Here is a 26,765-nt window from a genome sequence, read left to right on the forward strand (position 1 = left end):
TTGTTTCTGTCGCAGGGTCCAGCGGGTTTAAAAGGAGGCGAGGGTCCCATTGGCCCGACTGGCCCAATTGTAAGTATTGGTATCGTTCACTTTCGCTGCGTTAAATGGAATTTGTCTGAACTGTGAGAGGGGAATTAAAAATAAATGTTTTTCAGCTGGTGAATTGCAATATGTAACTTTAGAAACAGGCTCGGGGAGAGAAAGAAACAAAAGCAGAGGTGACGTCCCCTACACACCCTGAGGGGCCATCTCTGTGCTCTTGGGAACGGCAATGGGAGGAGTTGCAATCCACTGTTGGCCAGTTTCCCCTTGATGGTGACCATGAACACTTTACTCCAAGTGGCCGGAACCCTAACGATAGCCTGAGAGTCTGATCTGACCTCACGATCCCTGACCCCACGTACCCTGGATTATTAGACCTCACGATCCCTGACCCCACGATCCCTGACCCCACGTACCCTGGATTATTAGACCTCACGATCCCTGACTCCACGATCCCTGACCTCACGTACCCTGGATTATCAGACCGCACGATCCCTGACCTCACGATCCCTGACCTCACGATCCCTGACCTCACGATCCCTGACCCCACAATCCCTGACCTCACGTACCCTGGATTATCAGACCTCATGTACCCTGACCTCACGATCCCTGACCTCACGAACCCTGACCATTATTAGACCATGTCTCTGTGAAGCACCTTGGGACTTTTTTCTACATTAAAGGCACTGTATCAATGCAACTTTTCATTCTTCATTCTGGGGATGTGGGCGTCGCTGGCAAGGCCGGCATTTATTGCCCATCCCGAGTTGCCCTGAGAAGGTGGTGCTGGGCCTTCTTCTTGAACCACTGGGAGCGGGTTTGATACAAACTGAGTGTCTCGCTCGGCCACTCCAGAGGGAGGTTAAGGGTCAGCCACGTTGGTGTGGGACTGGAGTCACATATAGGCCCAGACCGGGTAAGGACGGCAGGTTTCCTTCCCTCAAGGACATCAGTGACCCAGTTGGGTTTTTACGACAATCCAACAGTTTCATGGTCACTTTTACTGAGACCAGATTTTTATTTCCAGGTTTTTGAACTGAATTCAAATTCTCAAACTGCCCCATGGTGGGATCTGAACTGAGGATCTCTGGATTGTTAGAGCAGGACCTCCGGGTTATTAATCCAGTAACATAAGCACTACCACCACCGTACCCCAAGGCGGTGCTAATGCCGGTTCGGCTGCATGAACGAAGGTGTAGATTCCCTGAATAAAACCTTCCGTGGGAAGAGTCAAAAAGGGTCAAATTCGAGCTCGGCCGTTCAGGGGTGATGTCAGGAAGCATTTCTTCACACAAAGGGGGAGTGGGAGTCTGGAACTCTCTCCCCCACAAAAGGCTGTTGAGGCCGGGGGTCAGACTGGGATGGATGGATTTTTTTGTTGGGTATCGAGGGAGACGGAGCAAAGGCGGGGAAATGGGGTCGAGGTACAGATCAGACGCGATCTGATTGAATGACGGATCAGGCTCGAGGGGCTGAATGGCCTCCTGCTGTTCCGATGACCCTTAACTGCCCTCTGATATGGTCCGGCAAGCCTCTGAGTCGAGGGCGAGGGTGTTGGCCCTCAGTGCCAGAGCCATCTCCCTCTATATGGCGGAAGTGACTAACTTGATAGGTTTCCCACCAAAATCACTGAAACAGATGATCCGGTCATTTACCACTGTGCTGTTTGTGGGATCTCGCTGTGCGCAAATTGGCTGCCTCGGTACCGACATTACAACAGTGAGTACACTTCCAAAAAAAGTCCTTCATTGTTTGCGAAGCATTTCGGGGTGTCCCGAGGTGGTGAAAGGAGCTGGAGAAATGCAGCTCTTTCATCCTCTTATTAATATCTTAAACCTGTTTAATATGGAGTGCAGCAAATGCTTCTCTGCATAAACTACAGGGAATTAAAATTTGATGACCTTCAGAATCATATGAAGATTAAATAGAAAAAAATCCCCTTGAAGACAAATACTTTCATTCCAAAACCGCACCAGCACCAAATGTTCCTTGTGGGTTTGCATATGTTTGCATAATATTTAAATACTGATGACAAGAGGCAAAGTTTCAATGCCGACCTGATGGCGGGGGCTAACGGTGAACACTGCAAATCTGTTCCCACAGCAGTGCAAGTTTTGTGTCTCAGATATGGAAATTTTCATCAGAAAGTCTGGTGTTCTTCACAACAACTGATCCACCACGTAACAACAATAATAATATAACACTGGTTTATTGATCTCTGTTATTCCTGGCTTAATGGTGTTACAGTAAATATTATCCTGATATTACCATCAAGAACGGCAAATTAAGCGAGGCAGAGAAACACTGAGGGTCGTAAATCCCGACATGGAGAGAGAATTTGCATTTCCAAAGTGACTTTCAGGACTTCCCACAGTGCTTTACAGCCAATTAAATAATTTTTTGAAGTGTGGTCACTGTTGCAAAATAGGAAACACGGCCGTCCGAGCTGTACCTGACCTGGGAGCGTTTGATGGGACAGTGTAGAGGGAGCTTTACTCTGTATCTAACCCTGTACCTGCCCTGGGAGCGTTTGATGGGACAGTGTAGAGGGAGCTTTACTCTGTATCTAACCCTGTACCTGCCCTAGGAGTGTTTGATGGGACAGTGTAGAGGGAGCTTTACTCTGTATCTAACCCTGTACCTGCCCTGGGAGTGTTTGATGGGACAGTGTAGAGGGAGCTTTACTCTGTATCTAACCCTGTACCTGTCCTGGGAGTGTTTGATGGGACAGTGTGGAGGGAGCTTTACTCTGTATCTAACCCTGTACCTGCCCTGGGAGTGTTTGATGGGACAGTGTAGAGGGAGCATTACTCTGTATCTAACCCTGTACCTGCCCTGGGAGTGTTTGATGGGACAGTGCAGAGGGAGCTTTACTCTGTATCTAACCCTGTACCTGCCCTGGGAGTGTTTGATGGGACAGTGTAGAGGGAGCTTTACTCTGTATCTAACCCTGTACCTGCCCTGGGAGTGTTTGATGGGACAGTGCAGAGGGAGCTTTACTCTGTATCTAACCCTGTACCTGCCCTGGGAGTGTTTGATGGGACAGTGTGGAGGGAGCTTTACTCTGTATCTAATCCTGTACCTGCCCTGGGAGTGTTTGATGGGACAGTGTAGAGGGAGCTTTACTCTGTATCTAACCCTGTACCTGCCCTGGGAGCGTTTGATGGGACAGTGTAGAGGGAGCTTTACTCTGTATCTAACCCTGTACCTGCCCTGGGAGTGTTTGATGGGACAGTGTAGAGGGAGCTTTACTCTGTATCCAACCCTGTACCTGCCCTGGGAGTGTTTGATGGGACAGTGCAGAGGGAGCTTTACTCTGTATCTAATCCTGTACCTGCCCTGGGAGTGTTTGATGGGACAGTGTAGAGGGAGCTTTACTCTGTATCTAACCCTGTACCTGCCCTGGGAGCGTTTGATGGGACAGTGTAGAGGGAGCTTTACTCTGTATCTAACCCTGTACCTGCCCTGGGAGTGTTTGATGGGACAGTGTAGAGGGAGCTTTACTCTGTATCTAACCCTGTACCTGCCCTGGGAGTGTTTGATGGGACAGTGTAGAGGGAGCTTTACTCTGTATCTAACCCTGTACCTGCCCTGGGAGTGTTTGATGGGACAGTGTAGAGGGAGCTTTACTCTGTATCTAACCCTGTACCTGCCCTGGGAGCGTTTGACGGGACAGTGTAGAGGGAGCTTTACTCTGTATCTAACCCTGTACCTGCCCTGGGAGTGTTTGATGGGACAGTGTGGAGGGAGCTTTACTCTGTATCTTACCCTGCACCTGCCCTGGGAGTGTTTGATGGGACAGTGTAGAGGGAGCTTTACTCTGTATCTAACCCGAGCTGTACCTGCCCTGGGAGTGTTTGATGGGACAGTGCAGAGGGAGCTTTACTCTGTATCTTACCCTGCACCTGCCCTGGGAGTGTTTGATGGGACAGTGTAGAGGGAGCTTTACTCTGTATCTTACCCTGTATCTGCCCTGGGAGTGTTTGATGGGACAGTGTGGAGGGAGCTTTACTCTGTATCTAACCCTGTATCTGCCCTGGGAGTGTTTGATGGGACAGTGTAGAGGGAGCTTTACTCTGTATCTAACCCTGTACCTGCCCTGTGAGTGTTTGATGGGACAGTGTAGAGTGAGCTTTACTCTGTATCTAACCAGTGCTGTACCTGCCCTGGGAGTGTTTGATGGGACAGTGTAGAGGGAGCTTTACTCTGTATCTAACCCTGTACCTGCCCTGGGAGTGTTTGATGGGACAGTGTAGAGGGTGCTTTACTCTGTATCTAACCCTGTATCTGCCCTGGGAGTGTTTGATGGGACAGTGTAGAGGGAGCTTTACTCTGTATCTAACCCTGTACCTGCCCTGGGAGTGTTTGATGGGACAGTGTAGAGTGAGCTTTACTCTGTATCTAACCCTGTACCTGACCCTGGGAGTGTTTGATGGGACAGTGTAGAGGGAGCTTTACTCTGTATCTAACCCTGTACCTGCCCTGGGAGTGTTTGATGGGACAGTGTAGAGGGAGCTTTACTCTGTATCTAACCCGAGCTGTACCTGCCCTGGGAGTGTTTGATGGGACAGTGCAGAGGGAGCTTTACTCTGTATCTAACCCTGTACCTACCCTGGGAGTGTTTGATGGGACAGTGTAGAGGGAGCTTTACTCTGTATCTAACCCTGTACCTGCCCTGGGAGTGTTTGATGGGACAGTGTAGAGGGAGCTTTACTCTGTATCTAACCCTGTAGCTACCCTGGGAGTGTTTGATGGGACAGTGTAGAGGGAGCTTTACTCTGTATCTAACCTGTGCTGTACCTGCCCTGGGAGTGTTTGATGGACAGTGTAGAGGGAGCTTTACTCTGTATCTAACCCTGTACCTGACCCTGGGAGTGTTTGATGGGACAGTGTCGAGGGAGCTTTACTCTGTATCTAACCCTGTACCTGCCCTGGGAGTGTTTGATGGGACAGTGTAGAGGGAGCTTTACTCTGTATCTAACCCTGTACCTGCCCTGGGAGCGTTTGACGGGACAGTGTAGAGGGAGCTTTACTCTGTATCTAACCCTGTACCTGCCCTGGGAGTGTTTGATGGGACAGTGTAGAGGGAGCTTTACTCTGTATCTAACCCTGTACCTACCCTGGGAGTGTTTGATGGGACAGTGTAGAGGGAGCTTTACTCTGTATCTAACCCTGTACCTGCCCTGGGAGTGTTTGATGGGACAGTGTAGAGGGAGCTTTACTCTGTATCTAACCTGTGCTGTACCTGCCCTGGGAGTGTTTGATGGGACAGTGTAGAGGGAGCTTTACTCTGTATCTAACCCTGTACCTGCCCTGGGAGTGTTTGATGGGACAGTGCAGAGGGAGCTTTACTCTGTATCTAACCCATTACCTGCCCTGGGAGTGTTTGATGGGACAGTGTAGAGGGAGCTTTACTCTGTATCTAACCCTGTACCTGACCCTGGGAGTGTTTGATGGGACAGTGTGGAGGGAGCTTTACTCTGTATCTAACCCTGTACCTGACCCTGGGAGTGTTTGATGGACAGTGTAGAGGGAGCTTTACTCTGTATCTAACCCTGTACCTGCCCTGGGAGTGTTTGATGGGACAGTGCAGAGGGACCTTCACTCTGTATATAACCCTGTACCTGACCCTGGGAGTGTTTGATGGGACAGTGTAGAGGGAGCTTTACTCTGTATCTAATCCTGTACCTGCCCTGGGAGTGTTTGATGGGACAGTGTAGAGGGAGCTTTACTCTGTATCTTACCCTGTATCTGACCCTGGGAGTGTTTGATGGGACAGTGTAGAGGGAGCTTTACTCTGTATCTAACCCTGTATCTGACCCTGGGAGTGTTTGATGGGACAGTGTAGAGTGAGCTTTACTCTGTATCTAATCCTGTACCTGACCCTGGGAGTGTTTGATGGACAGTGTAGAGGGAGCTTTACTCTGTATCTTACCCTGTATCTGACCCTGGGAGTGTTTGATGGGACAGTGTAGAGGGAGCTTTACTCTGTATCTAATCCTGTACCTGCCCTGGGAGTGTTTGATGGGACAGTGTAGAGGGAGCTTTACTCTGTATCTTACCCTGTATCTGACCCTGGGAGTGTTTGATGGGACAGTGTAGAGGGAGCTTTACTCTGTATCTAACCCTGTATCTGACCCTGGGAGTGTTTGATGGGACAGTGTAGAGTGAGCTTTACTCTGTATCTAATCCTGTACCTGACCCTGGGAGTGTTTGATGGACAGTGTAGAGGGAGCTTTACTCTGTATCTTACCCTGTATCTGACCCTGGGAGTGTTTGATGGGACAGTGTAGAGGGAGCTTTACTCTGTATCTAACCCTGTACCTGACCCTGGGAGTGTTTGATGGACAGTGTAGAGGGAGCTTTACTCTGTATCTAATCCTGTACCTGCCCTGGGAGTGTTTGATGGGACAGTGTAGAGGGAGCTTTACTCTGTATCTAACCCTGTACCTGCCCTGGGAGTGTTTGATGGGACAGTGTAGAGGGAGCTTTACTCTGTATCTAACCCTGTACCTGACCCTGGGAGTGTTTGATGGGACAGTGTAGAGGGAGCTTTACTCTGTATCTAATCCTGTACCTGCCCTGGGAGTGTTTGATGGGACAGTGTAGAGGGAGCTTTACTCTGTATCTAACCCTGTACCTGCCCTGGGAGTGTTTGATGGGACAGTGCAGAGGGAGCTTTACTCTGTATCTAACCCTGTACCTGACCCTGGGAGTGTTTGATGGGACAGTGTAGAGGGAGCTTTACTCTGTATCTCAACCTGTACCTGCCCTGGGAGTGTTTGATGGGACAGTGTCGAGGGAGCTTTACTCTGTATCTAACCCTGTACCTGACCCTGGGAGTGTTTGATGGGACAGTGTAGAGGGAGCTTTACTCTGTATCTAACCCTGTACCTGCCCTGGGAGTGTTTGATGGGACAGTGTAGAGGGAGCTTTACTCTGTATCTAACCCGTGCTGTACCTGCCCTGGGAGTGTTTGATGGGACAGTGTAGAGGGAGCTTTACTCTGTATCTAACCCTGTACCTGACCCTGGGAGTGTTTGATGGGACAGTGTAGAGGGAGCTTTACTCTGTATCTAACCCTGTACCTGACCCTGGGAGTGTTTGATGGGACAGTGTAGAGGGAGCTTTACTCTGTATCTCAACCTGTACCTGCCCTGGGAGTGTTTGATGGGACAGTGTAGAGGGAGCTTTACTCTGTATCTAACCCTGTACCTGACCCTGGGAGTGTTTGATGGGACAGTGTAGAGGGAGCTTTACTCTGTATCTAACCCTGTACCTGCCCTGGGAGTGTTTGATGGGACAGTGTAGAGGGAGCTTTACTCTGTATCTAACCCTATACCTGACCCTGGGAGTGTTTGATGGGACAGTGTAGAGGGAGCTTTACTCTGTATCTAACCCTGTACCTGCCCTGGGAGTGTTTGACGGGACAGTGTAGAGGGAGCTTTACTCTGTATCTAACCCTGTACCTGCCCTGGGAGTGTTTGATGGGACAGTGTAGAGGGAGCTTTACTCTGTATCTAACTCTGTACCTGACCCTGGGAGTGTTTGATGGGACAGTGTAGAGGGAGCTTTACTCTGTATCTAACCCTGTACCTGCCCTGGGAGTGTTTGATGGGACAGTGTAGAGGGAGCTTTACTCTGTATCTAACCCTGTACCTGCCCTGGGAGTGTTTGATGGGACAGTGTAGAGGGAGCTTTACTCTGTATCTAACCCTGTACCTGCCCTGGGAGTGTTTGATGGGACAGTGTAGAGGGAGCTTTACTCTGTATCTAACCCTGTACCTGCCCTGGGAGTGTTTGATGGGACAGTGTAGAGGGAGCTTTACTCTGTATCTAACCCTGTACCTGCCCTGGGAGTGTTTGATGGGACAGTGTAGAGGGAGCTTTACTCTGTGAGTTGGTAAATGGGGGGCATGGGTTTGTGTGGGGGGAGAGGGGGTGTGTGGGGTTGAGGGTGGTTGAGGGGGGGTGAGTGGTTTGAGGGGGGTGAGGGGGTGTGAGGGGCGTGAGGGGGTGTGTGGGGGGTGAGGGAGTGTTTTTGGGGTGAGGGGGTGTGTGGGCGGTGAGGGGGTGTTTGGGGTGAGGGGGGGTGAGGGGAGTGTTTTTGGGGCGTGGGGGGTGAGGGGGATGTGGGGGTGAGAGGGGGTGTTTTTGGGGTGAGGGGGTGTTTGGGGTGAGGGGGTGTTTGGGGTGAGGGGGGTGTTTGGGGTGAGGGGGGTGTTTGGGGTGAGGGGGTGTTTGGGGGTTGGTGTGTTGATGTTGAAGATGTGTTGGGTTCGGGATTGGGGACGTGTTCGGGTGACGGATGGAGATGGGTTGTTTTGTTCAGCACTCGGTCCCACTGGATCACTGGCGTACTCTGTCCCACTGGATCACCGGCGTACTCTGTCCCACTGGATCACCGGCGTACTCTGTCCCACTGGATCACCGGCGTACTCTGTCCCACTGGATCACCGGCGTACTCTGTCCCACTGGATCACCGGCGTACTCTGTCCCACTGGATCACCGGCGTACTCTGTCCCACTGGATCACCAGTGTACTCTGTCCCACTGGATCACCGGTGTACGCTGTCCCACTGGATCACCAGTGTGCTCTGTCCCACTGGATCACCGGTGTACTCTGTCCCACTGGATCACTGAAGTACTCTGTCCCACTGGATCACTGGTGTACTCTGTCCCACTGGATCACTGAAGTACTCTGTCCCACTGGATCACTGGCGTACTCTGTCCCACTGGATCACTGGTGCACTCTGTCCCACTGGATCACTGAAGTACTCTGTCCCACTGGATCACTGATCGTCAGTCCTGCTACGATTGATTCCTGTGATTAACGTGATTGGGTGGATTCTCTTTGCAGGGCTCTCCTGGTGAACGAGGTTCTGCAGGATCTGCAGGTCCTATTGGTCTACCTGGTCGTCCAGGACCTCAAGGTGGTCTCGGGCCTGCTGGAGAGAAGGGGGCTCCGGTAAGTATCCTCACCAACTGCCTCCGTGTGACGGTCCGGCTGGACTCTCTCCAAACCAGCAGACTTCTGTCTCCTTTTCATTCACAGCTCAAAAATCTTTCTCAACTCTGCCCAAACCCTTTGCGCTGCACGGCGCAGAAATCTCGCAACATTTCATGTCTCACTGGTTTCCAATTCCCGTCGGACTTCAGGCAAGCTCGCACAGAGCTGGTCCCTTCGCACGCAAATCCTGCCGGGGAAATCGCACGGCCAATTGAAGCTCCGGGTCCTCCCATTCCCTGCACCGTTCCGCCAATGGAAAGTGACCAACTCCTCCTGGAGAGCGAATCACTCCCCAAGGAATCACCGCCCTTACCAGGCGGAATGATGGAGTGTTTCGGGGCAGTTCCCCCTCGCGCCTGGGCTCCTGACGCGTGACTCGTGGTTTGTGAATGAATTCCTGTACCTTTTGCCCCCCTGTGTGACCTGCCCTTTTCTCAAACCTTGCAGGGTGAGAAGGGCCCACAAGGCCCAGCCGGTCGAGATGGAGTTCAAGGACCAGTAGGTTTACCAGGCCCGGCTGGCCCTCAGGGACCCCCAGGAGAAGATGGCGACAAGGTGAGGCTGTCTTTATGTTCCACATTCACTTTTACAATTCATCCTGGGGACGTGGGCGTCGCTGGCGAGGCCGGCATTTATTGCCCACCCCCAGTTGCCCTGAGAAGGTGGTGGTGAGCCGCCTTCTTGAACCGCTGCAGTCCGTGTGGTGAAGGTTCTCCCACAATTCGTAGGAACACAGAAACAGGAGGAGGCCATTCAGCCCCTCGAGCCTGTTCAGCCCTTCAATTAGTTGGCTGAGCGAAAGGTGACAGAGAGTAGGGATAATGGGAAGGTACTCACATTGACAGGATGTGACTAGTGGAGTCCCGCAGGGATCTGTCTTGGGGCCTCAATTACTCACAATATTTATTAACAACTTAGATGAAGGCAAAGAAAGTCTCATATCTAAGTTTGCCGATGACACAAAGATTGGTGGCATTGTAAGCAGTGTAGATAAAAACATAAAATTACAAAGCGATATTGATAGATTAGGTGAATGGGCAAAACTGTGGCAAATGGAATTCAATGTAGACAAATGTGAGGTCATCCACTTTGGATCAAAAAAGGATAGAACAGGGTACTTTCTAAATGGTAAAAAGTTAAAAACAGTGGATGTCCAAAGGGACTGAGGGGTTCAGGTACATAGATCATTGAAGTGTCATGAACAGGTGCAGAAAATAATCAATAAGGCTAATGGAATGCTGGTCTTTATATCGAGAGGACTCGAGTACAAGGGGGCAGAAGTTATGCTGCAGCTATACAAAACCCTGGTTAGACCGCACCTGGAGTACTGTGAGCAGTTCTGGGCACCGCACCTTCGGAAGGACATATTGGCCTTGGAGGGAGTGCAGCGTAGGTTTACTAGAATGATACCCGGACTTCAAGGGTTAAGTTACGAGGAGAGATTACACAAATTGGGGTTGTATTCTCTGGAGTTTAGAAGGTTAAGGGGTGATCTGATCAAAGTTTATCAGATATTAAGGGGAACGGATAGGGTGGATAGAGAGAAACTATTTCCGCTGGTTGGGGATTCTAGGAGTAGGGGGCACAGTCTAAAAATTAGAGCCAGACCTTTCAGGAGTGAGATTAGAAAACATTTCTACACACAAAGGGTGGTAGAAGTTTGGAACTCTCTTCCTCAAACGGCAATTGATACTAGCTCAATTGCTAAATTTAAATCTGAGATAGATAGCTTTTTGGCAACCAAAGGTATTAAGGGATATGGGCCAAAGGCAGGTATATGGAGTTAGATCACAGATCAGCCATGATCTTATCAAATGGCGGAGCAGGCACGAGGGGCTGAATGGCCTACTCCTGTCCCTATGTTCCCAGATCGTGTCTGATCTGTACCTCAACCCGATTTCCCCTCCTTTGCTCCGTATCCCTCGATACCCAACAAAAATCCATCGATCTCAGTCTTGAAAGCTCCAATTGACCCCCAGCATCCACAGCCTTTTTGGGGGAGAGAGTTCCAGATTCCCACTCCCCTTTGTGTGAAGAAATGCTTCCTGACATCACCCCTGAACGGCCGAGCTCTCATTTTAAGATTATTCCCCCTTGTTCTGGACTCTCCCACCAGAGGAAATAGTTTCTCTCCATCGACCCGATCGAATCCTTTAATCATCTTAAACCCCTCGATTAGATCACCCCTCAATCTCCTAAACTCGAGGGAATACAAGCCCAGTCTCTGCAACCTGTCCTCGTAATTTAACCCTTTAATCCCCGGTATCATTCTGGTGAATCTGCTCCACCCCCCCTCCAAGGCCAATATATCCTTCCCTGAGGGGCGGGGCCCAGAACTGAACCCAGTCTCCAGGTGTCCCTGTTCCACCTCAGTGTGCGGAGCCTTGTTGAAGGGTCAGTGGGAGGGACTGTGCCTCATTCTGCCTCTGACCGGCCCGTGTTGGGACACACAATGCCCGGGCCACGGTTGGGAGATGTCGGGGAAGGGTCCATGTTCCAGAGGCCGGCGGCTCTCCACGGGCATGCCTTCATGTTAATCTCTGTGTCCTCCTGTGATCCCTGATTGTGTTCCCTCGCGCCAAGTTGCTTGTCTCGAGCCTGCTTGGTCCTGTTTCAGAGACTCAGTCTGTCAGCTGATCTCTGGCCTCCTTTGCTGTGGCAATTAAGCCTTTGTTGGATTAGTCATGGCTCGGTTTGCACAGAATTCTGTTGACTCGCTCAGGCGCGTGTCGCACAGAAGCTGTCAGACACTCAGTGCGGGGATTGGAGGGGCCGGCCGAGTGAATCGACACGAGGCCCATGGCCCTCGGATTGACTCTGCAAACCGCAGGATAACCGGGAGACGCTGCAGTTAATTTGAGGCCGCACTCCGGGGCGGAGAGAGGGCGGTGAAGGAGGTCGGACGAAAGCACTCATTTAATTCTCTTGTTCACACAGGGTGAGATTGGAGAACCAGGTCAAAAGGGAACCAAAGGGGGCAAAGGTGAACAGGTAAGTCCCGAGAATTTTTCTTTGCTTTTTGCTGTTCCGGGCTGAGGCCGCACCACTCTGATTCCTGTGTTCACTCAGTACCGACCCTCCGACAGTGCAGCGCTCCCTCAGTACTGACCCTCCGACAGTGCAGCACTCCCTCAGTACTGACCCTCCGACAGTGCGGCGCTCCCTCATTACTGACCATCCGACAGTGCGGCACTCACTCAGTACTGACCCTCCGACAGTGCAGCACTCCCTCAGTACTGAACCTCCGACAGTGCAGGGCTCCCTCATTACTGACCATCCGACAGTGCGGCACTCCCTCAGTACTGACCCTCCGACAGTGCAGCGCTCCCTCAGTACTGACCCTCCGACAGTGCGGCGCTCCCTCAGTACTGACCCTCCGACAGTGCAGCACTCCCTCAGTACTGACCCTCCGACAGTGCGGCGCTCCCTCAGTACTGACCCTCCGACAGTGCGGCGCTCCCTCAGTACTGACCCTCCGACAGTGCAGCACTCCCTCAGTACTGACCCTCCATCTCGTGTGTTGTCCGCTGCCATGTTCAGTTCCCCTCGGCCCCAGTGAGGGACGTAGACTGAGCGAGGACTTTGATTGTGAATCGCTGGAAGGAGACTGCTGGTTTTCTGCTGCTCTTTCTCTCCGTCTCCGGTGTTGCAGCTCACGCTCATTGAGTTTGTTTTTTCTCTTCTTCGCAGGGCCCTCCTGGAGCCCACGGCCTGCAAGGACCCATCGGCCAGCCTGGACCGGCAGTGAGTGATCTCCTTTACTGATTCTGATAAGTATTGAAGAAAAGGAATGTTCACAGGAACAGGAGGAGGCCATTCAGCCCCTCGAGCCTGTTCCACCATTCACAGGATCATGGGAACAGGAGGAGGCCATTCAGCCCCTCGAGCCTGTTCCACCATTCACAGGATCATGGGAACAGGAGGAGGCCATTCAGCCCCTCGAGCCTGTTCCACCATTCACAGGAACACAGGAACAGGAGGAGGCCATTCAACCCCTCGAGCCTGTTCCACCATTCACAGGATCATGGGAACAGGAGGAGGCCATTCAGCCCCTCGAGCCTGTTCCACCATTCACAGGAAAACATAGGAACAGGAGGAGGCCATTCAGCCCCTCGAGCCTGTTCCACCATTCATTGAGATTGTGGTTGATCTGTGATCTAACTCCATATACCTGCCTTTGGCCCATATCCCTTAATACCTTTGGTTAACAAAAATCCATCAATTCTGGATTTAAATTTAGCAATTGAGCGAGTATCAATTGCCGTTTGCGGAAGTTAGTTCCAAACTTCTACCACCCTTTGTGTGTAGAAATGTTTTCTAATCTCGCTCCTGAAAGGTCTGGCTCTAATTTTTAGACTGTGCCCCCTACTCCTAGAATCCCCAACCAGCAGAAATAGTTTCTCTCTATCCACCCTATCTGTTCCCCTTAATATCTGATAAACTTCGATCAGATCACCCCTTAACCTTCGAAACTCTAGAGAATACAACCCCAATTTGTGTAATCTCTCCTCGTAACTTAACCCTTGAAGTCCGGGTATCATTCTAGTAAACCTACGCTGCACTCCCTCCAAGGCCAATATGTCCTTCCGAAGGTGCGGTGCCCAGAACTGCTCACAGTACTCCAGGTGCGGTCTAACCAGGGTTTTGTATAGCTGCAGCATAACTTCTGCCCCCTTGTACTCCAGTCCTCTAGATATCAAGGCCAGCATTCCATTAGCCTTATTGATTATTTTCTGCACCTGTTCATGACACTTCAATGATCGATGTACCTGAACCCCTCAGTCCCTTTGGACATCCACAGTTTTTAACTTTTTACCATTTAGAAAGTACCCTGTTCTATCCTTTCTTGATCCAAAGTGGATGACCTCACATTTGTCTACATTGAATTCCATTTGCCACAGTTTTGCCCATTCACCTAATCTATCAATATCACTTTGTAATTTTATGTTTTTATCTACACTGCTTACAATGCCACCAATCTTTGTGTCATCGGCAAATTTGGATATGTGGCTCTCTGACACGTCATCTAATCATTAATAAATATTGTGAATAATTGAGGCCCGAAGACAGATCCCTGCGAGACTCCACTAGTCACATCCTGGCAATGTGAGTAGCTTCCCATTATCCCTACTCTCTGTCACCTTTCACTCAGCCAACTTCCCAACCAAGTCTGTACTTTTCCCCTCGATTCCATGGGCTTCTATCTTAGCTAACAGTCTCTTATGTGGGACCTTATCCCTCATCATAGCTGATCTGTTCCTCAACTCCTTTTACCCTTCCGAAATTCATTATTGAATCTGCTTCCCCCGCCCTTTCAGGCAGCGCATTCCAGATCATAACAACTCGCTGCGTAAAAAACATTCTCCTCATCTCCCCTCTGGTTCTTTTGCCAATTCCCTTAAATCTGTGTCCTCTGGTTCCCGACCCTCCTGCCACTGGAAACAGTTTCTCCTTATTTACTCGATCAAAACCCCTCATGATTTTGAACACCTCGATTAAATCTCCCCTTAACCTTCTCTGCTCTGAGGAGAACAATCCCAGCTTCTCCAGTCTCTCCACATAACTGAAGTCCCTCATCCCTGGTCCCATTCCAGTAAATCCCCTCCGCACCCTCTCCAAGGCCGTCACATCCTTCCTAAAGTGCGGTGCCCAGAATTGGACACAATTCTCCAGCTGGGGTCTAACCCGTGTTTTATAAAGGTTTAGTATAACTCCCTTACTTTTGTACTCTGTGCCTCTATTTATAAAGCCCAGGATCCCGTGTGCTTTTTAACAGACTTCTCACCTTGTCCTGCCACCTTCAAAGATTTGTGTACATCCACCCCCAGGTCTCTCTGTTCCTGCACCCCCTTTAAAATTGGACCAATTAATCATTTCCTTCTGGTGGGGGTGTGATATTTTGGAGAGGGGGGCTTCGTATGATGAGATGATAATCGATTCATCAGGAGAGTGTTCAACCCGAGCCCCATCGCTCTCCGAACCAGCCGCTGATCGGCAGAAGCACAAGAGATTCTGAAACTGATTTGTCCTTCCTTTGCTAGGGAGGGGACGGAGAGCCAGGACCGCGGGGCCAGCAGGGGATGTACGGGCAGAAAGGCGACGAAGGTTCACGAGGATTCCCTGGACCTCCTGGTCCAATCGGTCTTCAGGTAAGTACCACAAACAACAATAAAAACCTGCATTTATCCGGCGCCTTCAACGCAGTAAAACGGCCCAGGGCCCTTCATCGGAGCGCAAATCAGACAGAGATTGACACCGAGACACAAAACAAGATATTAGGACAGGAGACCAAAAGCTTGGTCAAAGAGGGAGGTTTTAAGGAGCGTCTTAAAGGAGGAGAGAGAGGGGGAGAGGGGGAGAGGTTTAGGGAGGGAATTCCAGAGCTCGGGGCCCAGGCAGCTGAAGGCACGGCCGCCATTGGTGGAGCGATTAAAATCGGGGATGGACAAGAGGCCGGAGAATTGGAGGAGCGCAGAGATCTCGGAGGGTTGTAGGGCTGGAGGGGGTTACAGAGATAGGGAGGGGTGTGGGGCTGGAGGGGGTTACAGAGATAGGGAGGGGTGTGGGGCTGGAGGGGGTTACAGAGATAGGGAGGGGTGAGGGGCTGGAGGAGGTTACAGAGATAGGGAGGGGTGTGGGGCTGGAGGGGGTTACAGAGATAGGGAGGGGTGTGGGGCTGGAGGGGGTTACAGAGATAGGGAGGGGTGTGGGGCTGGAGGGGGTTACAGAGATAGGGAGGGGTGTGGGGCTGGAGGGGGTTACAGAGATAGGGAGGGGTGTGGGGCTGGAGGAGGTTACAGAGATAGGGAGGGGTGTGGGGCTGGAGGGGGTTACAGAGATAGGGAGGGGTGTGGGGCTGGAGGAGGTTACAGAGATAGGGAGGGGTGTGGGGCTGGAGGGGGTTACAGAGATAGGGAGGGGTGTGGGGCTGGAGGAGGTTACAGAGATAGGGAGGGGTGTGGGGCTGGAGGGGGTTACAGAGATAGGGAGGGGTGTGGGGCTGGAGGGGGTTACAGAGTTAGGGAGGGGCAGCAAATATCCCAGGTTGGGTTTTTATACAGATTGCTGTGCGGAGAGAGGCGTCAGTCACAGGATTAATCAGTCGATTGTTCAAACCTCACTCTACACACTGATATTACACATGGAACAGATAGACGTTTCTGCGGCTGCAAACGTAACTCCAGGATGGTATGTTGCCTCCCTGGTGCTAGGGTCAAGGATGTCACTGAGCGGCTGCAGGACATTCTGGAGGGAGAGGGTGAACAGCCAGTAGTCGTGGTCCATATCGGTACCAACGACATCGGTAAAAAAAGGGATGAGGTCCTGCAAGGTGAATTTAAGGAGTTAGGAGATAAATTAAAAAGCAGGACTTCAAAGGTAGTGATCTCAGGATTACTACCGGTGCCATGTGCTAGTGAGTATAGGAACAGGAGAATAGACAGGATGAATGCGTGGCTGCAGGGATGGTGTAGGAGGGAGGGATTTAGATTCCTGGGACATTGGGACCGGTTCTGGGGAAGGTGGGACCTGTACAAGCGGGACGGGTGACACCCGAGCAGGACCGGGACCAATGTCCTCACGGGGGTGTTTGCTGGTGCTGTTGGGGAAGGTTTAAACTAGAGTGGCAGGGGGATGGGAACCTGAGCGGGGAGTCAGAAGGGAATAAAGTTGAGAGCAGCAAGAGAGGGGAAGACCCAGGGGAAATCTACAATACAAATAGGACAAACAGTTGTTCAAGAACAAGTGAAAGGGAAAAGCGTAGAGCAGTGGAAAGAAAGTGTACTTTAGGCACGACAGATAAAATAAAAACTAGAAGGCGTAAGGCGATTAACCCAGTATCAAAGCTGTGGCAGGGGGTTGGGAACCTGAGCAGGGAGACAGAGGAAAGCGTGTCAGGAAGGGACAGAAGGTATGGAGTAAAAGGTAAAGTGTTAAAAAAGGAAAAAGCAGGAACTAAGCGTCACAAAACATATTTGAAAGTTCTTTATCTGAATGCACGTAGCATTCGTAATAAAATGGACGAGTTAACGGCACAAATAACTACGTATGGGTATGATCTTGTGGCCATTACAGAAACATGGCTGCAGGGTGACAACGACTGGGAATTAAATATGCCAGGGTATTTAACAATCAGGAAGGACAGGCAGGAAGGAAGGGGAGGTGGGGTGGCTATGTTAATAAAGGAAGGAATCACTGTAATACAGAGAAATGATATTGGGACAAAGCATCAAGATAATGAAACAGTTTGGGTGGAGATAAGGAATAATAAGGGCAAAAAAACATTAGTGGGCGTAGTATATAGGCCTCCTAATAGTTGCAACTCTGCTGGAAGAAGTATTAATCAGGAAATAGTCGGGGCATGTAATAAGGGAACAGCCATAATTATGGGGGATTTTAACTATCATATTAACTGGACAAATCAAATTGGGCAGGGCAGCCTTGAGGACGAGTTCATTGAGTGTATTAGGGATGGATTTCTTGAGCAGTCTGTAACTGAACCAACAAGGGGGCAAGCAACCTTGGACCTGGTCCTGTGTAATGAGCCAGGATTAATTAATAATGTCCTAGTTAAGGATCCCCTTGGAATGAGTGACCACAACATGGTTGAATTCCATATCCAATTAGAGGGTGAGAAGGTTGATTCTCAAACAAGCGTACTGAGCTTGAATAAAGGAGACTATGATGGTATGAGAGCGGAATTGATTAAAGTGGACTGGGAAAATAGATTAAAGGGTAAGACGGTACATGAGCAGTGGTGTTCATTTAGGGAGTTATTTTACAACTTTCAAAAAATATATATTCCACTGAGGAAAAAAGGGTGTAAAAGAAATGACAGCCATCCATGGCTAAGTAAAGAAATTAAGGATAGTATCCGACTAAAAACAAGGACATATAAGGTAGCCAAACTTAGTGGGAGGATAGAAGATTGGGAAGTCTTCAAAAGACAGCAAAAAGTAACTAAAGGATTGATTAAGAAAGGGAAGTTAGATTATGAAAATAAATTAGCAAAAAATATAAAAACAGAGAGCAAGAGTTTCTACAGTTATATAAAAAGAAAAAGGGTGCCTCATGCAAACGTAGGTCCCTTAGAGGATGAGACCGGGAAATTAATGGTGGGAAACATGGAGATGGCAAAAATGCTGAACAAATATTTTGTTTCAGTCTTTACAGTAGAGGACACTAAGAATATCCCAACACTGGACAAACAGGGGACTCTCGGGGGGGAGGAGCTAAATACGATTAAAATCACTAAGGAATTGGTACTCAGTAAATTAATGGGACTCAAGGCGGATAAATCCCCTGGACCTGATGGCTTACATCCCTGGGTCTTGAGGGAAGTGGCAGTAGGGATTGTGGATGCTTTGGTAATAATTTTCCAAAATTCTCTGGACTCGGCAAAGATCTCGGCAGATTGGAAAACTGCTAATGTAACACCGTTATTTAAAAAGGGTAGTAGGCAGAAGGCTGGAAATTATAGACCAGTTAGCCTAACATCTGTGATGGGTAAAATTTTGGAGTCTATTATTAAGGAGACAGTAACGGAACATTTGGATAAACATAATTTAATAGGACAAAGTCAGCATGGCTTTATGAAGGGGAAGTCATGTCTGACAAATTTGCTTGAGTTCTTTGAGGACATAACGTACAGGGTGGATAAAGGGGAACCAGTGGACGTAGTGTATTTAGACTTCCAGAAGGCATTCGACATGGTGCCACATAAAAGGTTATTGCTCAAGATAAAGAATCACTGGATTGGGGGTAATATTCTGGCATGGGTGGGGGATTGGTTATCTAACAGGAAGCAGAGAGTTGGGATAAATGGTTCATTCTCGGACTGGCAACCAGTAGCCAGTGGTGTTCCACAGGGGTTGGTGCTGGGTCCCCAACTCTTTACAATCTATATTAACGATTTGGAGGAGGGGACCGAGTGTAACATATCAAAGTTTGCAGATGATACAAAGATGGGAGGGAAAGTAGAGAGTGAGGAGGACATAAAAACCTACAAGGGGATATAGACAGGCTGGGTGAGTGGGCGGAGATTTGGCAGCTGCAATGCAATATTGGAAAATGTGAGGTTATGCACTTTGACAGGAAAAATCAGAGAGCAAGTTATTATCTTAATGGCGAGAGACTGGAAAGTACTGCAGTACAAAGGGATCTGGGGGTCCTAGTGCAAGAAAATCAAAAAGTTAGTATGCAGGTGCAGCAGGTGATCAAGAAGGCCAACGGAATATTGGCTTTTATTGCTAGGGGGATAGAATATAAAAACAGGGAGGTATTGCTGCAGTTATATAAGGTATTGGTGAGACCGCACCTGGAATACTGCATACAGTTTATGTCTCCATACTTAAGAAAAGACATACTTGCTCTCGAGGCAGTACAAAGAAGGTTCACTCGGTTAATCCCGGGGATGAGGGGGTGGACATATGAGGAGAGGTTGAGTAGATTGGGACTCGACTCATTGGAGTTCAGAAGAATGAGAGGCGATCTTCTTGAAACATATAAGATTGTGAAGGGGCTTGATCGGGTGGATGTGGTAAGGATGTTCCCAAGGGTGGGTGAAACTTGAACTAGGGGGCATAATCTTAGAATAAGGGGCTGCTCTTTCAAAACTGAGATGAGGAGAAACTTCTTCACTGAGAGGGTGGTAGGTCTGTGGAATTTGCTGCCCCAGGAAGCTGTGGAAGCTACATCATTAAATAAATTTAAAACAGAAATAGACAGTTTCCTAGAAGTAAAGGGAATTAGGGGTTACGGGGAGCGGGCAGGAAATTGGACATGAATTTAGATTTGAGGTTAGGATCAGATCAGCCATGATCTTATTGAATGGCGGAGCAGGCTCGAGGGGCCGATTGGCCTACTCCTGCTCCTATTAATTATGTTCTTGTGTTCTACCCCAGCATTCCCCTGGTGCCAATGATTGGGTAATCCTCCAGTATCCCAACATTCCCCTGGTGCCAATGATTGGGTAATCCTCCAGTATCCCAACATTCCCCTGGTGCCAATGATTGGGTAATCCTCCAGTATCCCAGCATTCCCGTGCTTGCTATATTTGTGTAGATTGACCTTGCTCTCAGTTTATTTTCCCACATTACGCGGAGATCCTGTCTATTTAACAATGCGCACGGCCAGACATTGGCAGCAAGTGATGGTCTTGAGTGATGGGTTCCTGCATTTCAATCAAGTGCTGACCAACCTCCATTTAATCAATCAATTTATTCGTATTGATCTTTGATTCATTTTTCCTTGTATTTTAATTAATTGAATACCATTTGGTAATAACATTTCAAAGTCAGTTCGGAGTGAGGAGCAGTCTGCAATTTGCAGGGTCAGTAACCGCGGTTAATTGGTCCTTCTGTGTGACAATAAACCTCCACGAGATAGGGTCGCAATCTGTTCTCCTGTCGAGTGAAGCATTTATAAATCAGCTAGAAATCACTGAGGTCCTTGGCAGTTTTGTGCACTCTGCACTAGTATGGCGAAGTTTGTTATTTGGATGGATATAGTCAGGACTAGGCCAGAACTCCCATTAGTCCCATCGCCCCCTCTCTGTCCCTTCAACAATCGCCAGTGATCCCAGTACAATTACATTCATTTCTCTCGATGGGACAGCCTGAAAGAGAATCTTTCTCTTGACATGCCGATTTGTTCACATTCATCCCTTGTGTAGGTATTTATTATCTGAGAGGTCGAGAATTGATATAATTTATAAATCACTGGTTAGACCCCAGCTGGAGAATTGTGTCCAATTCTGGGCACCGCACTTTAGGAAGGATGTGACGGCCTTGGAGAGGGTGCAGAGGAGATTTACTAGAATGGGACCAGGGATGAGGGACTTCAGTTATGTGGAGAGACTGGAGAAGCTGGGGTTGTTCTCCTCAGAGCAGAGAAGGTTAAGGGGAGATTTAATCGAGGGGTTCAAAATCATGAAGGGTTTTGATCGAGTAAATAAGGAGAAACTGTTTCCAGTGGCAGGAGGGTCGGTGACCAGAGGACACAGATTTAAGGTAATTGGCAAAAGAACCAGAGGGGAGATGAGGAGAATGTTTTTTACGCAGCGAGTTGTTCTGATCTGGAATGCGCTGCCTGAAAGGGCGGTGGAAGCAGATTCAATAATAACTTTCAAAAGGGAATTGGATAAATACTCGAAGGGGAAAAATTTACAGGTCATTGGGGGAAAGAGCAGGGGAGTGGGACTAATTGGATAGATCTTTCAAAGAGCCAGCACAGGCACGATGGGACGAATGGCCTCCTCCTGTGCTGTTAGATTCTACGATTCTATAATTTAACATGTTTTTTATTGGATGTGAGGGATTGTTACAGATTCTGTCGTAGTTCTATTCTGTCTGGAAATCAATGGGTTGTGGGGTCGATCTGAGTGAGATGTTCTTTAATTATTAATGCAGCACTTCATAACTGATTGTTTTCTCTTCATTTTTTCCCTTTCTTCCAAATGGTTTTAGGGTCTCCCGGGACCCCCAGGTGAGAAGGGAGAGACGGGAGATGTGGGGCCCATGGTAAGTGACTTTATTCACTGAAACGTGAAGGTTTGGGGGGACCTGTTCCCAGTGGGAGCACAGCAAAGGGAGATGGAGCGTCTCGTAATCCCCGAGGTCAGAGAGTGACAGAGGTCAGCACTCGGCCAATCAGCTCCCATCCTGGGGTCAGAGAGTGACAGAGGTCAGCGCTCGGCCAATCACCTCCCATCCTGGGGTCAGAGAGTGATAGAGGTCAGCTCGCGGCCAATCAGCTCCCATCCTGGGGTCAGAGAGTGATGGAGGTCAGCGCTCGGCCAATCAGCTCCCATCCTGGGGGTCAGAGAGTGACAGAGGTCAGCACTCGGCCAATCAGCTCCCATCCTGGGGTCAGAGAGTGACAGAGGTCAGCACTCGGCCAATCAGCTCCAATCCTGGGGTCAGAGAGTGACAGAGGTCAGCACTCGGCCAATCAGCTCCAATCCTGGGGTCAGAGTGTGACAGAGGTCAGCTCTCGGCCAATCAGCTGCCATCCTGGGGACAGGGAGTGACAGAGGTCAGCACTCGGCGAATCAGCTCCAATCCTGGGGTCAGAAAGTGACAGAGGCCAGCACTCGGCCAATCAGCTCCCATCCTGGGGTCAGAGAGTGACAGAGGCCAGCACTCGGCCAATCAGCTCCAATCCTGGGGTCAGAAAGTGACAGAGGCCAGCACTCGGCCAATCAGCTCCCATCCTGGGGTCAGAGAGTGACAGAGGCCAGCACTCGGCCAATCAGCTCCCATCCTGGCGTCAGAGAGTGTCAGAGGTCAGCACTCGGCCAATCAGCTCCCATCCTGGGAACAGGGAGTGACAGAGGTCAGCACTCGGCCAATCAGCTCCCATCCTGGGGTCAGGGAGTGACAGAGGTCAGCACTCGGCCAATCAGCTCCCATCCTGGCGGTCAGAGAGTGTCAGAGGTCAGCACTCGGCCAATCAGCTCCCATCCTGGGGTCAGGGAGTGACAGAGGTCAGCACTCGGCCAATCAGCTCCCATCCTGGGGTCAGAGAGTGACAGAGGTCAGCTCTCGGCCAATCAGCTCCCATCCTGGGGTAAGAGAGTGACAGAGGTCAGCACTCGGCCAATCAGCTCCAATCCTGGGGTCAGAGAGTGACAGAGGTCAGCGTTCGGCCAATCAGCTCCCATCCTGGGGTCAGAGAGTGACAGAGGCCAGCACTCGGCCAATCAGCTCCCATCCTGGGGTCAGAGAGTGACAGAGGTCAGCACTCGGCCAATCAGCTCCCATCCTGGGGTCAGAGAGTGACAGAGGTCAGCACTCGGCCAATCAGCTCCCATCCTGGGGTCAGAGAGTGACAGAGGTCAGCACTCGGCCAATCAGCTCCCATCCTGGGGTCAGGGAGTGACAGATGTCAGCACTCGGCCAATCAGCTCCCATCCTGGGGTCAGAGAGTGACAGAGGTCAGCACTCGGCCAATCAGCTCCCATCCTGGGGTCAGAGAGTGACAGAGGTCAGCACTCGACCAATCAGCTCCAATCCTGGGGTCAGAGAGAGACAGAGGTCAGCACTCGGCCAATCAGCTCCCATCCTGGGGTCAGAGAGTGACAGAGGTCAGCACTCGGCCAATCAGCTCCCATCCTGGGGTCAGAGAGTGACAGAGGTCAGCACTCGGCCAATCAGCTCCCATCCTGGGGTCAGAGAGTGACAGAGGTCAGCACTCGGCCAATCAGCTCCCATCCTGGGGTCAGAGAGTGACAGAGGTCAGCACTCGGCCAATCAGTGAGAGCCGTGTTGCCGCAGGCGATGAGTTTTTTGTTTAAATGAACTCGGGGTTTGTCCGATTGGTCGAATCGATCGGGGGAAAAGAAGAGAATTCTCTTCATGGACCATTGGGTAATCCTCCAATATCCCAGCATTCCCCTGGAGTCAGTGATTGGGTAATCCTCCAGTATCCCAGCATTCCCCCGGAGTCAGTGATTGGGTAATCCTCCAGTATCCCAGCATTCCCCTGGAGTCAGTGATTGGGTAATCCTCCAGTATCCCAGCATTCCCCTGGAGTCAGTGATTGGGTAATCCTCCAGTATCCCAGCATTCCCCCGGAGTCAGTGATTGGGTAATCCTCCAATATCCCAGCATTCCCCTGGAGTCAGTGATTGGGTAATCCTCCAGTATCCCAGCATTCCCCCGGAGTCAGTGATTGGGTAATCCTCCAGTATCCCAGCATTCCCCTGGAGTCAGTGATTGGGTAATCCTCCAGTATCCCAGCATTCCCACGGAGTCAGTGATTGGGTAATCCTCCAGTATCCCAGCATTCTCCCGGAGTCAGTGATTGGGTAATCCTCCAGTATCCCAGCATTCCCCTGGAGTCAGTGATTGGGTAATCCTCCAGTATCCCAGCATTCCCCCGGTGCCAGTGATTGGGTAATCCTCCAATATCCCAGCATTCCCCTGGAGTCAATGATTGGGTAATCCTCCAGTATCCCAGCATTCCCCCGGTGCCAGTGATTGGGTAATCCTCCAGTATCCCAGCATTCCCCCCGGTGCCAGTGATTGGGTAATCCTCCAGTATCCCAGCATTCCCCTGGAGTCAATGATTGGGTAATCCTCCAGTATCCCAGCATTCCCCCGGAGTCAGTGATTGGGTAATCCTCCAGTATCCCAGCATTCCCCTGGAGTCAGTGATTGGGTAATCCTCCAGTATCCCAGCATTCCCCCGGAGTCAGTGATTGGGTAATCCTCCAGTATCCCAGCATTCCCACGGAGTCAGTGATTGGGTAATCCTCCAGTATCCCAGCATTCCCCTGGAGTCAGTGATTGGGTAATCCTCCAGTATCCCAGCATTCCCCTGGTGTCAGTGATTGGGTAATCCTCCAGTATCCCAGCATTTCCCCCGGAGTCAGTGATTGGGTAATCCTCCAATATCCCAGCATTCCCCCGGTGCCAGTGATTGGGTAATCCTCCAGTATCCCAGCATTCCCCTGGAGTCAGTGATTGGGTAATCCTCCAGTATCCCAGCATTCCCCTGGAGTCAGTGATTGGGTAATCCTCCAGTATCCCAGCATTCCCCTGGAGTCAGTGATTGGGTAATCCTCCAGTATCCCAGCATTCCCCTGGAGTCAGTGATTGGGTAATCCTCCAGTATCCCAGCATTCCCCCGGAAGTCAGTGATTGGGTAATCCTCCAATATCCCAGCATTCCCCCCGGTGCCAGTGATTGGGTAATCCTCCAGTATCCCAGCATTCCCCCCGGTGCCAGTGATTGGGTAATCCTCCAGTATCCCAGCATTCCCCCGGAGTCAGTGATTGGGTAATCCTCCAATATCCCAGCATTCCCCCCGGTGCCAGTGATTGGGTAATCCTCCAATATCCCAGCATTCCCCCCGGTGCCAGTGATTGGGTAATCCTCCAGTATCCCAGCATTCCCCTGGAGTCAGTGATTGGGTAATCCTCCAGTATCCCAGCATTCCCCCTGGAGTCAGTGATTGGGTAATCCTCCAGTATCCCAGCATTCCCCTGGAGTCAGTGATTGGGTAATCCTCCAGTATCCCAGCATTCCCCTGGAGTCAGTGATTGGGTAATCCTCCAGTATCCCAGCATTCCCCTGGAGTCAGTGATTGGGTAATCCTCCAGTATCCCAGCATTCCCCTGGAGTCAGTGATTGGGTAATCCTCCAGTATCCCAGCATTCCCCCTGGAGTCAGTGATTGGGTAATCCTCCCAGTAATCCCAGCATTCCCCTGGAGTCAGTGATTGGGTAATCCTCCAGTATCCCAGCATTCCCCTGGAGTCAATGATTGGGTAATCCTCCAGTATCCCAGCATTCCCCTGGAGTCAGTGATTGGGTAATCCTCCAGTATCCCAGCATTCCCCTGGAGTCAGTGATTGGGTAATCCTCCAGTATCCCAGCATTCCCCTGGAGTCAGTGATTGGGTAATCCTCCAATATCCCAGCATTCCCCCGGTGCCAGTGATTGGGTAATCCTCCAGTATCCCAGCATTCCCCTGGAGTCAGTGATTGGGTAATCCTCCAGTATCCCAGCATTCCCCTGGAGTCAGTGATTGGGTAATCCTCCAGTATCCCAGCATTCCCCTGGAGTCAGTGATTGGGTAATCCTCCAGTATCCCAGCATTCCCCTGGAGTCAGTGATTGGGTAATCCTCCAGTATCCCAGCATTCCCCCTGGAGTCAGTGATTGGGTAATCCTCCAGTATCCCAGCATTCCCCTGGAGTCAGTGATTGGGTAATCCTCCAGTATCCCAGCATTCCCCTGGAGTCAGTGATTGGGTAATCCTCCAATATCCCAGCATTCCCCCGGTGCCAGTGATTGGGTAATCCTCCAGTATCCCAGCATTCCCCTGGAGTCAGTGATTGGGTAATCCTCCAGTATCCCAGCATTCCCCTGGAGTCAGTGATTGGGTAATCCTCCAGTATCCCAGCATTCCCCTGGAGTCAGTGATTGGGTAATCCTCCAGTATCCCAGCATTCCCCTATTGCACGCCCCATGTGTCCGTGACGTTACACTATAACTGATGTTGTAATTATGGAAGCCCTTTCTTCGATTGCTGACTCAGGGAATTAATGATTACAATTGCTGAGACTGTGTGATGATCTTACCCGTGTCTCTCTGTCACTATAGGGCCCTCCTGGACCACCCGGACCGAGAGGGCCTCAGGGTCCCAGCGGAGCAGATGTAAGTGAAACCATTTGAATGGAGCTTCCTCACTCAGATTCCAATCCTGCCGATCTGTCTCTCTCATAATCCAATCCAGTTCATTCTTCAAACCACGGACCTGTTTGTTTTGTAGGGAGCGCAAGGACCTTCTGGTGCAATTGGCTCTCCTGGTGGAGTTGGAGAGAAGGTGAGTCACACTGGGGGCTGTTCTTACTTCGAATTTACTCCTCACACTAATCACCGTTCACAGCACTAAAGTTCAGGTGGTCACAGATTTATTAAGTTGCACAACAATTATTATCATTAATAATTATTAAACACAGACTGAACAGCAGCGAAACCTTGAGAGTTTTAGCCAGTGAACCCGAACAATGTTACAGTCCCGAGCTCCGTGTACTTTCTTCATCAATCCTTAATCGAATGCCAAAGTGTGAGCCCCAACACCCCCTGTTAAACCTTTCCCTCACCCTCCTCCATCACAATCCACACATCCCTGACTTACTCTCATACAGCTCCAGATAAGGTGACTCTTAATCACCTTCTCCCTGATCAATAACTTCATTGAAAACGAG

General features: G+C 50.2%; 1 protein-coding gene across 1 annotated transcript; it reads left to right on the forward strand.

Annotated features, from left to right (window-relative positions):
• Window positions 1–15: 15 nt before the first annotated feature.
• On the forward strand, window positions 16–26,380 carry LOC137309244 (collagen alpha-1(XI) chain-like; the record flags this gene model as incomplete). The annotated part of the gene is made up of 9 exons (XM_067977503.1): window positions 16–69; window positions 8,902–9,009; window positions 9,499–9,606; window positions 11,989–12,042; window positions 12,742–12,795; window positions 15,093–15,200; window positions 21,516–21,569; window positions 26,158–26,211; window positions 26,327–26,380. Coding segments are annotated over 9 exons (648 nt in total), but the record flags the coding sequence as incomplete, so codon positions are not given.
• Between the last annotated feature and the right edge of the window lie 385 nt (window positions 26,381–26,765).

Source organism: Heptranchias perlo, unplaced genomic scaffold, assembly GCF_035084215.1.
Source record: "Heptranchias perlo isolate sHepPer1 unplaced genomic scaffold, sHepPer1.hap1 HAP1_SCAFFOLD_1548, whole genome shotgun sequence".
Lineage (NCBI taxonomy): Eukaryota > Metazoa > Chordata > Chondrichthyes > Hexanchiformes > Hexanchidae > Heptranchias > Heptranchias perlo.